This window comes from Sinocyclocheilus rhinocerous, unplaced genomic scaffold (genome assembly GCF_001515625.1).
Source record: "Sinocyclocheilus rhinocerous isolate Xijiao unplaced genomic scaffold, SAMN03320098_v1.1 scaffold259, whole genome shotgun sequence".
Lineage (NCBI taxonomy): Eukaryota > Metazoa > Chordata > Actinopteri > Cypriniformes > Cyprinidae > Sinocyclocheilus > Sinocyclocheilus rhinocerous.
This window is the reverse complement of record NW_015635083.1, coordinates 672,069-686,875: the sequence shown is the minus strand read 5'-3', so window position 1 is coordinate 686,875 and position 14,807 is coordinate 672,069. Positions and strand designations below refer to the sequence as shown.

At 38.5% G+C, this 14,807-nt stretch overlaps 1 protein-coding gene across 1 annotated transcript in view; it reads right to left on the bottom strand.

Moving 5' to 3' along the window:
• Positions 1-218: 218 nt before the first annotated feature.
• The window catches only part of LOC107746695 (neurofibromin-like), a 68,320-nt gene continuing 53,731 nt past the window's right edge, over positions 219-14,807 (bottom strand). Inside the window, exons 35-46 of the mRNA XM_016560989.1 lie at positions 8,492-8,924; positions 7,238-7,578; positions 6,653-6,855; positions 5,893-6,086; positions 5,484-5,624; positions 3,852-4,131; positions 2,707-2,921; positions 2,497-2,558; positions 2,248-2,389; positions 1,147-1,248; positions 782-922; positions 219-356 (exon numbers count right to left, since the gene is read on the bottom strand). Coding sequence (XP_016416475.1) covers positions 219-356; positions 782-922; positions 1,147-1,248; positions 2,248-2,389; positions 2,497-2,558; positions 2,707-2,921; positions 3,852-4,131; positions 5,484-5,624; positions 5,893-6,086; positions 6,653-6,855; positions 7,238-7,578; positions 8,492-8,924 — 2,392 coding nt within the window. The remainder of the gene's footprint in view (positions 357-781; positions 923-1,146; positions 1,249-2,247; positions 2,390-2,496; positions 2,559-2,706; positions 2,922-3,851; positions 4,132-5,483; positions 5,625-5,892; positions 6,087-6,652; positions 6,856-7,237; positions 7,579-8,491; positions 8,925-14,807) is intronic.

The following is a 14,807-nucleotide window of genomic DNA, read 5'->3' as shown; positions in this document are numbered from 1 at the left end:
TAATAATAATAACAATAATAATAATAATTATTATTATTATTATTATTATTATCCCTCTGAAACATTGGAACGGATTAGTTTTAAACCAGACATTAGTTATAAGTCAAATTAAAATAAATGCATGTTGACCCTAATTTTTTTTTTATTCATTTGTACAAAGCAGGCAATGGACATTCTTAATGGAAATATTAATTCTACAGTGTGATCCACTGATTTTTTTAATCATTACCTTTGAGCAAGTGCCCCACTAATGCAAAGTTGAAGTTGGAGGCAAAGTTGAGTCCCACAAAATGGTCCATTTGTTTACAATGCCATTCCAGAGGCTTCCGGATCTCCATGAAGACCTCCTCAGGACTCTATAAAGGGGTGGAAATGTTTTTATGACGATAACTGCTTAGAGCAGGGGTCACCAAGCTCGGTCCTGGAGGGCTGCTGTCCTGCAGAGTTTAGATCCAACTTTCCTCAACACACCTGCCTGGAAGTTTCAAGTATACCTAGCAAGACCTTGATTAGCTGATTCAGGTGTGTTTCATTAGGGTTGGAGCTAAACTCTGCAGGACACCGGCCCTCCAGGACTGAGTCTGGTGACCCCTGGCTTAGAGTTTTACATTCTACCACCTTGATATTTTATCTATCACTAATAATAATATCAAGAGTATCAAAGTTTTGAGTCTGTGGCACTCTAAAGCGGTACTAAACTGCAGTGGAAACGCAAACCGAGCCGAGCCGAGTCGTACCACGCAGTGGAAAAGCGCCATAAATGTGGATTTCAGTCGGGCACCTTATCATTAAACACCCGGAGGCTGTCCAGTGTGTGCAGGTTCTGCTCCAGTAAGGCGGTTCCGGCAGAATACAGATTCACTTCATCCAACTGAAGTACAGCCACAGCCACCCAGAACAGAGCTTTATGCATGGGAGAGTCCTGCAGATCATTAGACACGTACACACAAAACTATTAATACGTCAAGTGTGTCATTTCTGCACCACCAAACTGAATTGCAAAGATATTTTCAAACTAGTTTCCCTAAACACTCATACATGTATACACAGAGAGAAGCAAATGAAAAAATTCTACTGTCGTGTTACATCAGAGGTAATAACTGCTGATGTTTTCATAATTGAATCCAGCATACAACATGACTGCACCTGATCGAGGAGAGGCTGTAGTTTTGTGAGAGCGATGACGGTGGCCTCAATGAGAACCTGGCTGTTGTAATTATCCGGCCCCTTTAAGCAGCTCTCCAGCCCCTGTGCAAGAACAGCATTAATCAGACAGAGCGGCGGAGCATGACGCCAGCAAACAGTCGGAGCGAATGACACTACAGCAGTTAGACTAGCACTGCACTGCATTCTGAATCACAAACACTCTTCATACAACCCAAATATTCACCATTTCCAGATAAAATAGTCACAAGAGGAAATTCAACAACAGTAAATGACAACAGAGAAATGTCATTAGTCCAACCAGTTTGACATGTTGTGACAAACCATGGCTAATTACATCTATTCATTTAGTCTTATGTAACTTTCCCAGTAACTGATAATAAATGCATTTCTCTAAACTTTGCTCAATACTGTATACATTTCCACCGTAATCAAAATAGATTTGAAGTTGTCCAAACTGAATGTTTTTATAAAAATAAAAATCCAAATTTATTGACTACATAATACACTACCATTTAAAAGTTGGGGTTGTTCTTTTTTTTTTAAGTTTCTGAAACAAGTTTCACCAAGGTTGCATGTAGTTGATCAAAAATACAACAAAACAGTAATATTGTGAAATACTATTTAACACTAACAAATATTATTTAAAGATTACTGTTTTTAATTGCAATTTATTTTAAAATGTAACTCAATGTGACATAATTTATTAAATATAAATAAATATACATAAATTGCATGCTAATTTTCATAGGTGGCATTTTAAACATTGATTAATAATATTTTAATGTGTGCGGACATACCCCCAATGGGCAATATGGGCAATAGTTCATTAAAAATTCTACCTCAATTAATTTAAATAAGAATTCTGCATCCTGACAACCTCAAATCAAATAAAAAAATTAAATTGTCTTATTCTTATTCCGTTCTAAATGGTGCACAGCTATGGTGTTCAATGAATTTTATCAAAAAGTAAACATCAGAGAAGACCACATTATATAAATGCACCAAAAACAAACGATTCGAGCCAATTACAATCAAATCTAAAATGAGGTAGTTTGAGAGAGAAAAACAGACAGAGCTAACCCGATCAATGCTGAGCAGAGGACTGGCTTTACTGAGAATACGAATGATCTGTTTGAGCTGTCCATGAGTCACACGTTTACTGATGCAGCCAAACACCACAAGCGCCCGTGGCTGAAGAGATGGGTTATATTGGAATGCAAACCTATCCAAGAAAAGAAAATACAATTAGCCATTTAAATGTGATTGTACTGTGATTTTCAGTTGTAACTGCTTCACAAAAACTCTTGTGAAATGTAGTTTTCAACACACTTTTGTGCCAATTCGGTCCACTGATCCAACCATTTGCATCCAGGAATGTCCCTCATACAGGCCTAGGGAAAAACAATAATTGGTTAAATAACATATACATAAAAAGTAGTTATGGAACTCATAAATTCTTTAAAAAGATTTTTAAAGCACAGTGCTGGAGATACATAAAAAGATGACAAATACTTTAAAATGACAGCAGCAGTAACTAACCTCCATAATCTCCAAAAGAGCCTCTGTAACTGTTTCCAGGGAAGAAAGAGCAAAGGTCTCTCTCTCATAGGAGCCAGGGGAGAACGAGCGGTCTCTGTAGCTGGAGCGGAAGGCGATGACCGCCGCAGATTTGACCTTACTGATGCCGAACAGCAGGTAGAACTTGGGCAGGGAGAACTCAGTCAGACTCAGACGCAGCACCTGTTTAGTCTCCTCTGCAAAGGCAAAAACCAGAACAGCAAAAAAAATCAGACAGATCATCTAACGTTAAAACAACCTAATGTCTAGCAAGCAATAAATCAGAACTACTGCATAACAATTTAAGGAGTACATTGCCATGTAGCACATACATGCAAGGCATATTTATTCAAAATCAAAATGTTGGCACAAAAATACCCCTTTTTACATTAAGTCTGTCAAATTGCAAAAAAAACAAAAACAAAAAGATTCAGTATCATTACTCTATTCAAAGTTTTTTAAAGTAATTTTTTAAAATTATTTTATTCTATTTAAGTTACCAAAAACATTTTAAGTAGTACAGATTTTATGTAGATATTATGCACAATAAATGTTTTTCATTTATTTTATTTATTTATTTTTTGTCTTTATTCAGGTTTTAAACGGTTAAAAATTCAGGTATAACTTAGGTGTAACTTTGATATCATGTAATTGAATTATATTTGGCATAAGCAGTACTTAAGCATGAGTTTAAAAAAAAAAATGAACTGAGACTGTGATCATTCCTTATACACTTGTTAAACCATTTCTAAATTCTTATTTTTATATGGAGATAATATTACAAAAGCAATATTATGAATAGAGGAAACGGTTTGACGTTAAAAATATCTTGATGAATTTGTTACAAACAAGCAGCTTTTCCCTTCACACAACATAAATTAGGGACTGGAGTCATGTGGATTACTTATGGATGTTATGGACTTATGGATGTTTTTATCAGCTGTTTGGACTCTCATTCCGACGCCACCCATTCACTGGCCTATGGTGAGCAAGTGATGTAATGCTACATAAACAGAATGATCTGTTCTGAGGAAGAAACAAACTCATCTACATCTTGGATGACCAAATGTTACTTTTTTGGTCAACTATTCCTTTAAAACCCTCACTTTCTGTGAGTTATTTCTCACCGCTGAAGTTGAGCTGTGAGCAGGTGCAGAGCGAGTGTATGATGTTGATAACGAGGCCATGCGTTGATGCTCGGAGTGACAGCGGGCCGGTGGCCACCAGCAGAGTGACGACATGGAACATGTAGGGCAGATGAGCGGCCACGTCCAGAGAGTTGTTGAAGGAGAGCATGAGCATGTAACGGGCCAGGATGGCGATGTCGTCCCACATCAGGTGCTGCTCAAGGGTGGGGGTGGGGGACAGGCACGTCTTATCAATGATCTTACACATCCGGCCAATCACCTGAGAGAAATGAATAAAGAAATTTGTAGTTACATTACAAATATGGGCTTTATTTTACTTTAATTAGTCCCTGATGAAAACGAAAGAGTCTGGGTGCTAAATTGAACAATATCACTAAGGCAGTTTAACAATCTGAAGCTTTCAAAATTATCAAAACAATGACTGGACTCTACAAAAAGCATAATTTATCATTTCAAACTAACCACAAATTAGAAACTACTACTAGAACAAATATAGACAGTGTCCCTTTTATTTTCACTCTGTGACATGCACCTAAACATCATTTGCTCTCTCAATAAGATTATACTTGGTCCCTCATTTAACCTCAGAGTCCAGCTGCTATACGAGTCTTAGAAAGGCAGACGCAACAACTGCACAAAGCCTGTCCTTGTGCTGCCCGCTGTGACATCAGCAGTGGCTGGCACAAGTTAACCAAACAATATTTAGCTTTTCAGCATAGCTGAGCATTTGGGAAAACAACGAAGTATCTTCAACTACTGAAAAATATCTAGTATATATCTAGTTATGTTAACTGCGTCAATCAAGAATCATAAAGACCGAGGTGCTTAAGTTATCCAATTCGCAAATGTGGCTCTCCCTCTGCCCAAGTGTCTGACAATGACGTCCATTGAGCGTAATGACTAACAGTTGCCCATATAATAGAAGCGACTGCCCCACTGGCTAACTATTGTCTGTCTGTGCGCACACATACAAATTGGGCATTTGTGCACAACACTTAGGATAATAGATGTTGGGTAGAAGAGCTAGTCAGCCTGGATAAGATCACAAGAGGAATGATTCAGGAACACAAGAGCCAGAAACACTTTAAGCGGTAAGACGAAATCTGTTTAAAAGAGTGTTAGTGAGCTAGAAATTGACCTAAAAGGACATTTAGAGATATGTTAACAAGAAATAAAATTGGTTTAATGGATAATTGAATATAGTAATATTATAACTGAATATTGTATGATATTAAACATTTCAACTGAGATAAATTGGATGAAATTATACAAAAATGCATGCAATATAAGTCAAGCTGTTCCGGGGCATTTTGAATCATCTTGGGATGAACAAATTGATAACTTTATAAAAAAATAAAATATTTTAATAATCCTATCATTTTATATATATATATGTATATATATATATATGTATATAAAGCAAAATAAATAAACTCATTAAAACATTACAACTAAAAATGCAATAGCATCTGTGCAAAAAATGCAGCAAGATTTAGTATTTCAGTACAAACTAACTGAGATGCTACAGTATGTTATCTTAGGAACAGCATCATATTAAATAATATATTAAAAACATAAATTCACATAGTATGGTGACCAGTAAGTGCTTACCTTGCTGGACACCAGCTTGACGTTTCCTGAAGCCAGAGCTACAGCTGTGTCAGCCATCACTTCAGCCTTGATGGATCCCAAACCCCCAGTAGCACTAGTCTTTATGAAGCTATCCAACACCACATCAAGCAGGTCTGTGATCTATAAACATAAAAAATTGTGCATTCTGTAACTTGCTGACTGTCTATAGACATGGGCCCGGCTTTCTGACAAGATGCGCGTTAAATATCGCATACGATTTATCGTGCAGCCCTAGCCGAAATACTAAAGAAATATACAGGGGTGTTAGAGTTTGAAGGCATTTGTCATTGTAAAGCCTGTTTGAAACTTTTTGGATGGAATAAGCTCACAAAATCAAATTCCTTCAATAAAACTTAGGAGAAACTTTATAATTGTTTGAAAGGCTTACCTGACCCAAGCTGCCCCATATCTTCGCCTGTATGGAGGGGTACATCTGCTTCTCATTGATGGTCATAGTAATGAGTTTGTCCAGGATAGCCGTGACACGCTGCCGTTTGGCATCGTCATTGTGTTTACAAAAGCGCACCAAATTACGCAGCCAAGGAGTCATATACTCCAGACACAGATGCTTCAGCTCAATGCCTAAAGCACCCAAAAGGAAACACACAACATTTTTGTAACAAATGACACAAAAATGGTGCTTTGCAATGACTATCATTTAAAAAATAATTTTTGTTTCGGGATCAGTAAGATTTTTTACTGTTTTTGGAAGAAGTCTCTTAGGCTCACCAAGGCTGCATTTATTTGATCAAAAAAAAAGTAAAAACAGTGATATTGTGAACTATTACATTAACTTTATTTTAAAATATTTTTAAATGTAATTTATTCCTGTGATGGCAAAGCTGAATTTTCAGTAGCCATTACTCAAGTATTGAGTGTCACATGATCTTTCAGAAATCATTCTAATATTCTGATTTGCTGCTATAAACACATTTCTTATTAACGTTGTGCTGCTTAATATTTCTGTGGAAAACATGATACTTTTTTCCAAGATTCTTAGTTTTATAAGTCACTTTAAGTCAATTTTATGCATCCTTGTTGAATAAAAGTATCCATTTCTTCCAAAACAAGAAAAAAAATCTTACTAACACCAAACCTTCTAACAATATGTGCAAAACGATGAGTCTTTGTTTGTATGTGACACTGACTTGACTTGCTGAAGCCGGAGATGCACTCTTCCAGGAACTCCAGAGTGAGGTGGGGTTCGTTAGCTGCTAGCGTTTTGCTAATGGACACAATAAAAAGGGTGTTGTTGGCTGGGATGCACAAGCCAGATGTTTCCAGGAGTTGGCCTTCAATCTTCAGGTTGAAGGTGCAGGTTAAGGCACAAAGGAGATTGTACGCAGCTGACCTGTTGAAGGAGTTTTTAGTTAAGAGCAAGTCATTTTCAGAAGCAATCATTTACATTAATATGTTAGTTTCCATTTTTGTAGAAACTGAAGTGGTATTTCATTTTTACATAACAGGTTCTGTCTGGTTCTAACTGTGGGGCGGCAAGTTCAAGAGCCGCCTCAGTTGAACTAAAGACACAAAGGAGCAGTATTAGCATTTCTAATCAGTTCACCAGAACAAAGACAGAAGCCTGCAGATAAAAGGCTCATTGTCAGAACAACAACAGCGGGGCGCATTGGACCATTCCCCCAAAACGATCAAGTTGTTAGGCTGAAAAACAGCCTGAGCATGGCCTAAAACTCAATCCTCCAAGATGCCAGGCAAAGTGAACTGATTCTCACCTCAGACTGGGGTCAGAGCTTCCCAGGTTGAGGAGGGCAATGTTGAGCAGGGTGCCAGGAACATCTTTAGGCCTGATCTTTGTGTGCTGAGGAATGGAGTCTGGTTGAGAGAGCTCCCAGCGTGTGCGGATGTGGATGATGGACTGAACGATGGCTTCGCACTCCTGGTGCATGAACGTGAGAGGGGTGCCCTGGTTAGCGATGGTCAGTGTGAACTGGTTTTCGTCCACCAGGCATATCTCCTCGATCTCTGAAGCATAGTATATGTCGTTCAGGAAAACAGGCTGTCCCAGGACACGCGTTCGCTCGGCTGAGGTCACCTGAACAGCTGTTGATCCCACCTAGGTAGAATGGGCCAAAAAAAGTAGTGTAAAACTCTGGGATTTACACTCTGGGTTATAGTACCATATAAGTACATTTTTAAAAACACTAATAATTTAATTGACTGTTCAAATGCGGAGTTTTGTGCATCGTGTGTGTGTGCGTGCGTGCGTGCGTGCGTGCGCGTGTGTGAGCGAGAGAGTGGAGTCAGCTGTCTTAACCGTGGCTTGTGTACTGCAAACACATACCAGCTTCATCACTGTGTCTGTCACGCGACTCTGTTCCCCTTTCGGGCTCTGTCTTTACATTTATTTTGAAAGATGAAGCTCGCGATTATGGTAAGGGGCGTTACATTTCCGACGTGTGCTTGTGGTGTTCGGCCAATCACAATGCACTGGGTCAGCTGGCCAATCAGAGCAGACTGCGCTTGTCGGAAGGAGGGACTTTGTAGAAAACGAAGCGTTTGAGAGAGGCGGGGCATATAGGACCTACAATAATGTACAGTATTTGAAAAATAATGTGTTTTTTGAACATTAAAGCATGTCAACATATTCTGTTACACCAAATACACAAAATAATGATCTTTAAAAAAAGCATCATATGACCCCTTTAAATCTTCTGAAAATCTCAAAATGAATATCAATTTTTATATTGTACAATACAATACTGTGATGCTTGTGCGTGTGTCTATCGTGAACACAAATTAAGAATATGTTCCCATTAAGACATATTTCATTTATTATATAAATGTATTTAGAAAAGTATAGAACTTTAATATTAGCCATTTATCAGTTACCAGCCATAACATGAAAATTCTTATAGGCTTTAATATGGGTTAAGTTAAGAAACGTATTAACATAGCCAACATTGGTACCTAAAATAACCTCAAAATAACACTTGGATTGAGTTTCACAAATATCCATGAGCTCTTACCTTGATCGACACCTTTGTGTCCTTGTGCGCCAGTTTCAGGGCATTGTGGAACACTTTGAGGTCTTCTTCCAGTGCCAAGGTAGCTGCAGGCAGCTTCTGCTGCTCAGGCTCAATGTTTTCGGCTAGACGTGCAGGCGAGTCGATAAACAGCAGCTTCTTGCTCCCCTTGAGGCCGGTCAGTAGTCGCTCGTGGTATTTGGTGTACTCTCGTACCCAGGTGTTGCAGTTGTAGATGTACACGGCAGCCACATTCTCATAGGCAAAGTTTGGAAAGACCACAAACCACTTGGATAAGAAGTCCGTCTTAAAGCGGTTACTTGGGCCCACATGGGTGAGGTCTACTACGATCTCGTAGTGCTTGGCGTAGTATGGTTTGAGCGTCAGAAGGACGTGGTAGATCAGAAGATCCCCATTGATTTGTCCGGTTTTGAACCTAAAGAGAAAAAACAACAATATTTTGAATTTGAATGTGTTTTTGCTTCTAAAGGCAATGCACTGTACATCTTTGAGAAGTGTATTGTGTGAATAATGTCTAAAATTGTATATATGCCAAAAACAACAATGCATTATAGTAATTTCAAACAGTTCAAACATGAGCGGTCTGTACTCTGTACTAATTCCCTTAAATGGCAAACTTCTGACAGCTTACACAGAATGGAAGCTGTTTATCAAATATAGCCCTGTTTTCTACTGTTGTAACCACAGGTCAAGAGCATCTCAACTGAAGAACATCTAAATAACATCAACGAGCGTGAGAGACAGGAAGTGATTGTGCACTGTATCGCAATATATCAAGCCTCATTGCTTCAGGTCGTTCTTCTTCATCTACCAGCTCTCCCTCTCTGGATAAGTCCCTAGGAAATCTACTTTAGTAAGTACTTATTAGTTCACCAATTATCTGTAAAGCTAATGTGTAATTGAGAGTTTGGAAAACAGAAGGCAAGAAAACAAACTACTCATTATCTTTGTTAATGATTTTTATTATACAGTTAAAGTGGCTAAAGAGTTTTAAATCTTCATTTAACAAAAGATTTGGTGCTTTTTAAACTCCATATACACTCATTAAAATCATAGCGATTCATGTTAAATTATGTACACTACCGTTCAGAAGATTGGGTTTGGTAAGAATTTTTTATGTTTTTGAAAAAAGTCTCTTATGCTCACCAAAACTGCATTTATTTGATCAAAAATACAGGACAATAGGTATAGTAAAGCAGCTCAAATTAAATTATAATTTTTCATGTGAATTTTCAGTCACACGATCCTTCAGGAATCATTGCAATATGCTGATTTGATGCTCAAGAAACATTTCTTATCATCAATGTTGAAAACAGTTGTGCTGCTTAATATTTGTGGAAACATGATCCAATGTGATTCAGGATTCTTAAGTAGTAAGGCATTTATTTGAAATTGAAATAGAAATAGAAATGTCTTTACTGTCACTCACAACCAATTTAAGGCATCCTTGCTGAATAAAAGCATTAACTTATCTTACTGACCCCAAACTTTTGAATGGTAGTGTACATAAATAATGTTTTTTTCTCCATTAGCCAAGCTTTTACATTAAGTTTGAACAGACAAATTGATTGTTACTGGAAACTTATTGCATCATGCCTGGTTAAGACAGCGTAATGTGTACTGAAAAGCTAAATGAACTACTATAGAATATTCAAAAGAACATGACCTGTTGAATAATGGTACTTGTTTGTTACACAGATCTCAAAATACAGTGACAATGCAGACCACAAACGAGCTCATGTACAACACCACCACAGAAGAGTACGAGGTCCTCAACATTTCTTTTGCGACGACTAGTTTGCCTGCAACTGGTGCCGCTGAGATCAGTTGTTTTATCGATGCCCAGCTAGCGTTTATAGCAACAGCAACTGCTGGGGGCATCATCCTGATCCTTCTAACCTCCACCATAATGTTGGCATGTACCGTCTCAAGCCTGAAACGTCATCACCGGGCCCCTCGTCCATCCCGAAGCAATGCAGACCTGGTGAGTGGAACGGACTACTGGGGTACCGAGAGAAGAGAGGGCGGCATTGTGGGTCCATGCGAAACCAGTGTTCTACTGGAGGAGGTAAAGACAGACGGCGAGGAGGAAGAGATCCATGATGGCGCGGCAGGGCCGAGCCAATACATCACCACTTCTAACGCAGCCGGTGATTCAGAGAACATCCCAACAGCCATGCAGAGCTCAACCTCCAGGGATTCCTGCATAGATCCCATAAGTTTGGAGAATATGCCTCTGATGGTGTAAAGTATAAGAGCTTTTTTTGTATGCTGGGCTCTGATGTCAGGCATGTTACTTCTCTTTTTGCCTTTTTTTAAAATGTCTTCAACATCTACTGCAGTAAAAAAGTAAGCTAACAAAGGTGCCCAGTTACAAGCGGCCTTACAGGGTTTTTCAGAATTGTTTAACTAACTACAATTTCTGCTCATCCTGTTAAAAGGAAATTTCTTGTAATATCAGATGAATTTGATGGGTCAAATAGTCAGTAAATAGAAAACTTTGACCTTTTCACAGATGAGGTCAATGCAGTTTTCTCATCTCAATCAGCTCTGGAGATCTGTTTAGTGAGGATGACAAGGACAATAAGTAAATGAAATGTCTGTGTATGATTGTATAGTTTGTGAAATTGGTATTTAACAAAAGCATTGTCTCACATTTTGGCAATTTTTTAATATGGCAAGCAGCAGCACATACCCAGAAATCGAAGAGCACATTCACTCGCTGTAGATGGAAGCGAAATAGATGAACGCTATCCTCTGTACATAAATAGCACACCACAACTAAACTGGTGTTGTAATTTCTACTGTAATTTCCACTACAGTCACCAAACTGCATTGCAAAAATAATGAACGCCCATCTGCCATTAGCCGGTCAAACAGTGTAGATGAAACAACCTATGAATGGCTTATTTATATTTGACTCCAAATATTAAGCAGGGACAAAAGAAATCACACACTTCAGCTTTAAATGGGTAAAGCAATACCACACAGCCTTAAAAATCTTGTAACAATGAGCAAGTTTTCTATATCAAAACACTGACATCTCAATATAAAATAAAATGAAATGCTAATGACAAAAATGCTTGTTCTGTTCATCATTTACAATCAGATTTTGATATTTCAAGAGTGTTGCAATGCTACTGTTAACGTAGTTGCCAGATTTTGAAGATGTTATTGGTGGTTGAAAAGTGGGTGTTCAGTGAAAGGAACTTTCCAAGATGACAAAAAAAGAGACATGAGATCATTTCCCTTTAGATGGCTTCTGCTCTGCAAAGAATTCTTATTCTTATAGATAAATTTGAAGAAAATTAATAACAGTTCTTTTCAAAAAATTAACATCAATCATTTAAAACATACCTTAAAAACGAGCCCCAAATCCTAGAACAGAGTTAAGAAAAAAAAGTGCTTCTGTTTTTCATACTCTGTTACCAAAGATTCCTTCAACTGCTATAGCAAAAAAACGAATGCAGCCATTTCACAGCTTCATTTCCTGTCAAGTGAAGTTACGGTTCCGTATTCATCTCAATATACTTCAGTCTTGAACAAATGCTTCAGAGGATGCCTGGGTAAGTAAATCTTCTGCTGTTTTGTCTAGCATAAACCAACAATTGTTACTTGATACTGGACAGCAAAACATTTAAGTGTATATGTTTTTAACATTTAAAGTAACTACATGGCACTACAAAAAAACAAAAACAAAAAAAGAGTAGAAACCAGTGTGTTGGAAGTTGTCCAATAGTGACTGTAAAATAAATGAAAAACCTACTTTTTTTTTCATTGTTAGTCTGCGTCGCCAAGTATTCACTTACAGATTGTGTGCACCATTTGTGTACACAAACATTAGGTGTTGCCTTTTGAAAAAGATAAACGTAAAAGTTTTAATCTGAGCATGCTACATATGGCCTATAAGAATTTTAGGGAGAAAAAACGGTCTGTTGAGTCTTATGTTACAAAAATGTTTTTTTTTTTTTTTTTGGCAAGGTTCTCTAAGGACACCATGAGGACTACTCTTTGCACACTTGTCTTCCTCTTCTCTCTACCATGGAGTCTAAATGGCCATTTAACGACCAGCAATAAGAATAATGTGGTAACAAACACAGCAGAAAATGCATCATGGCAGAGAGACTACACTACTGATTCTGGAACAGAAAACGTGGTTTCACTTTCAAGAAATGTTCAGATGCCACAACTTATGAGTCACTCTGAGCAGCAAGAGACCGGGCTGAGGACAGCCAATGGTGAAGATGAGGCATCAAGGACAAGGAGGAATGTACATTATGACAAACACAACTTAACTACTATGTCGACACACCCTGAAATGCAAAAGCAGGACGAGGTAATTCAACAAAAGGAACTACAAAAACCAACAGAAAGTTCCCGCAGACCACATACTACATCTCTTTTGCAGACAGAGAATGCTACAGAATTTAATGTCTTTGCTAAACCACCCAATGCCACAAGGGCAGATGTTTCGCCAGAGGAAAAGACAAGCAGTGCACTTTCTGAGACACAGAAAGCCACTCAGGAAACACCTTCTACTTCTGATTTCACTGGGCTCTATGTTACGCAAGCAAATGAAACAGTCATGGATAGCAACGAAACCAACACAAATAAAGATCTTCCAACAGCCCAGCCCACAATGGAGACTTCAGACCAACCAAGCCCAATGACTCATGCCCACACTTCTGCAACAGCAAATGTGACAGATTTCAAAGGGACTCGAAGCAACAATGGTGTGGAAACCAAAGAGGGGAAAGAAGTCACAGACAAGTGGACAAGCACTCAAGGCCCTGAGCTTGAGACTTCATCTATGACTAAGCCAAAGAAGATGTTGACGACCATGAGAAAGACCACCAAAAAGCTAAGACCACCTTCATCAAAAGACAAGCAGCAAGCAAACCCAGGTCCTGCTGTGGCGGCTGTGATTGGCACCACGTTTGTCTTGATGTTCATAGCGATAATCTTTATCTTGGTAAGGAAACGCAAAATGCAAAGAAAGCAGCTAGAAAATCCTGAGTGGGCCGGACCCTCACCGTTTCTGGATGGTGACGTTCAACCGAACCTGCCAAATACGGAGGAATCCGAGGCCATCAATAGACAAGGCTTCAACCAGATGTCCATTTCCAGATACCTCTCCCAACAGCTCTCAAAACACCTGACATTCGGGAGGAACACAAGTGAGGAAGTTCTCATGGGGGACATCCTGCAAGGAAGCACGTTTGGCAGACAAAACCCAGATGAGGTCCAAGCCCCCAATGGGAACCCGACTGCTGCTCAAGACTCAACTGAGAAAGAAGAACACACAATCCAGGAAGGTCAAGAATCTGTGGACTCTTCTGACACCAAAACACCTAGGTCAGGAAGTGAACAAGAAACTGTGATGGAGAGCAAAGAATCAAAGCAGACTGATGACCTCACTGCATCTATGTCTTCTGGCCCGGATACTGCAATTAAACCTCCTCCACCTTTAGTGTCTATAGATCTTGATTCTCTTTCAGAAGAAGCAGCTCCTTTGCAAACATCAGATGGTGGGATTATTCCACCTGCTCCACCACTGCCCTAATCTCATGTGACTATCTACAAACCAGCCAACACACATATTTTCTTTCTAAAAATCAAACAAATTATGTAAACACGACTGCTTGCAACCTTGACGTATCAAAACCAAAAGTTCAGGACATATCGAAGAGGTTGTGGGTTTTATTAGCCAATAGGCTTTAATTACGCCACAATCGTTAATCATGATATGCTACCTGCCAATCACTGTCAGCTTAATCTAGAGAGAATCTAACTGGACAAAAAGCTGTGTAGTCCATGATGAGTCATCCATATTCTTGGTCAGGGGTGTCCAATAGGGTTGGGTATCGTTTGAATTTGATCAATTCTGATTCTGCTTATCGATTCCGATTCCCAGTTTCGATTCCAATGTGATTAAATAATGATATCAAACATTTATCCTGTGGCATTTTTTTACAAATTTATTGAAGCTGAATACCATGAACAAAAATCAACAGGCTACATATCTCTCTCTTTTTTGCAAATTTATTGAAGCTGAATACCATGAACAAAAATCAACAGGCTACATAAAAACTGGACACTTTAAGACCTGTTTGTGTGCAAAATAGAACTGCATGATTCTGGATAAATTGAGTTTTTTCCCCCCCCCAATGGAAGTAGTGGTTCTCTCATGATTCTGAAGAAAAAACATTAGACAACTAAATAAAATCACATGTAATTTATGAATTATTGATTAAATGACTCACTCAAGATGTACTTGTTTCATTACTGGATGAATCAG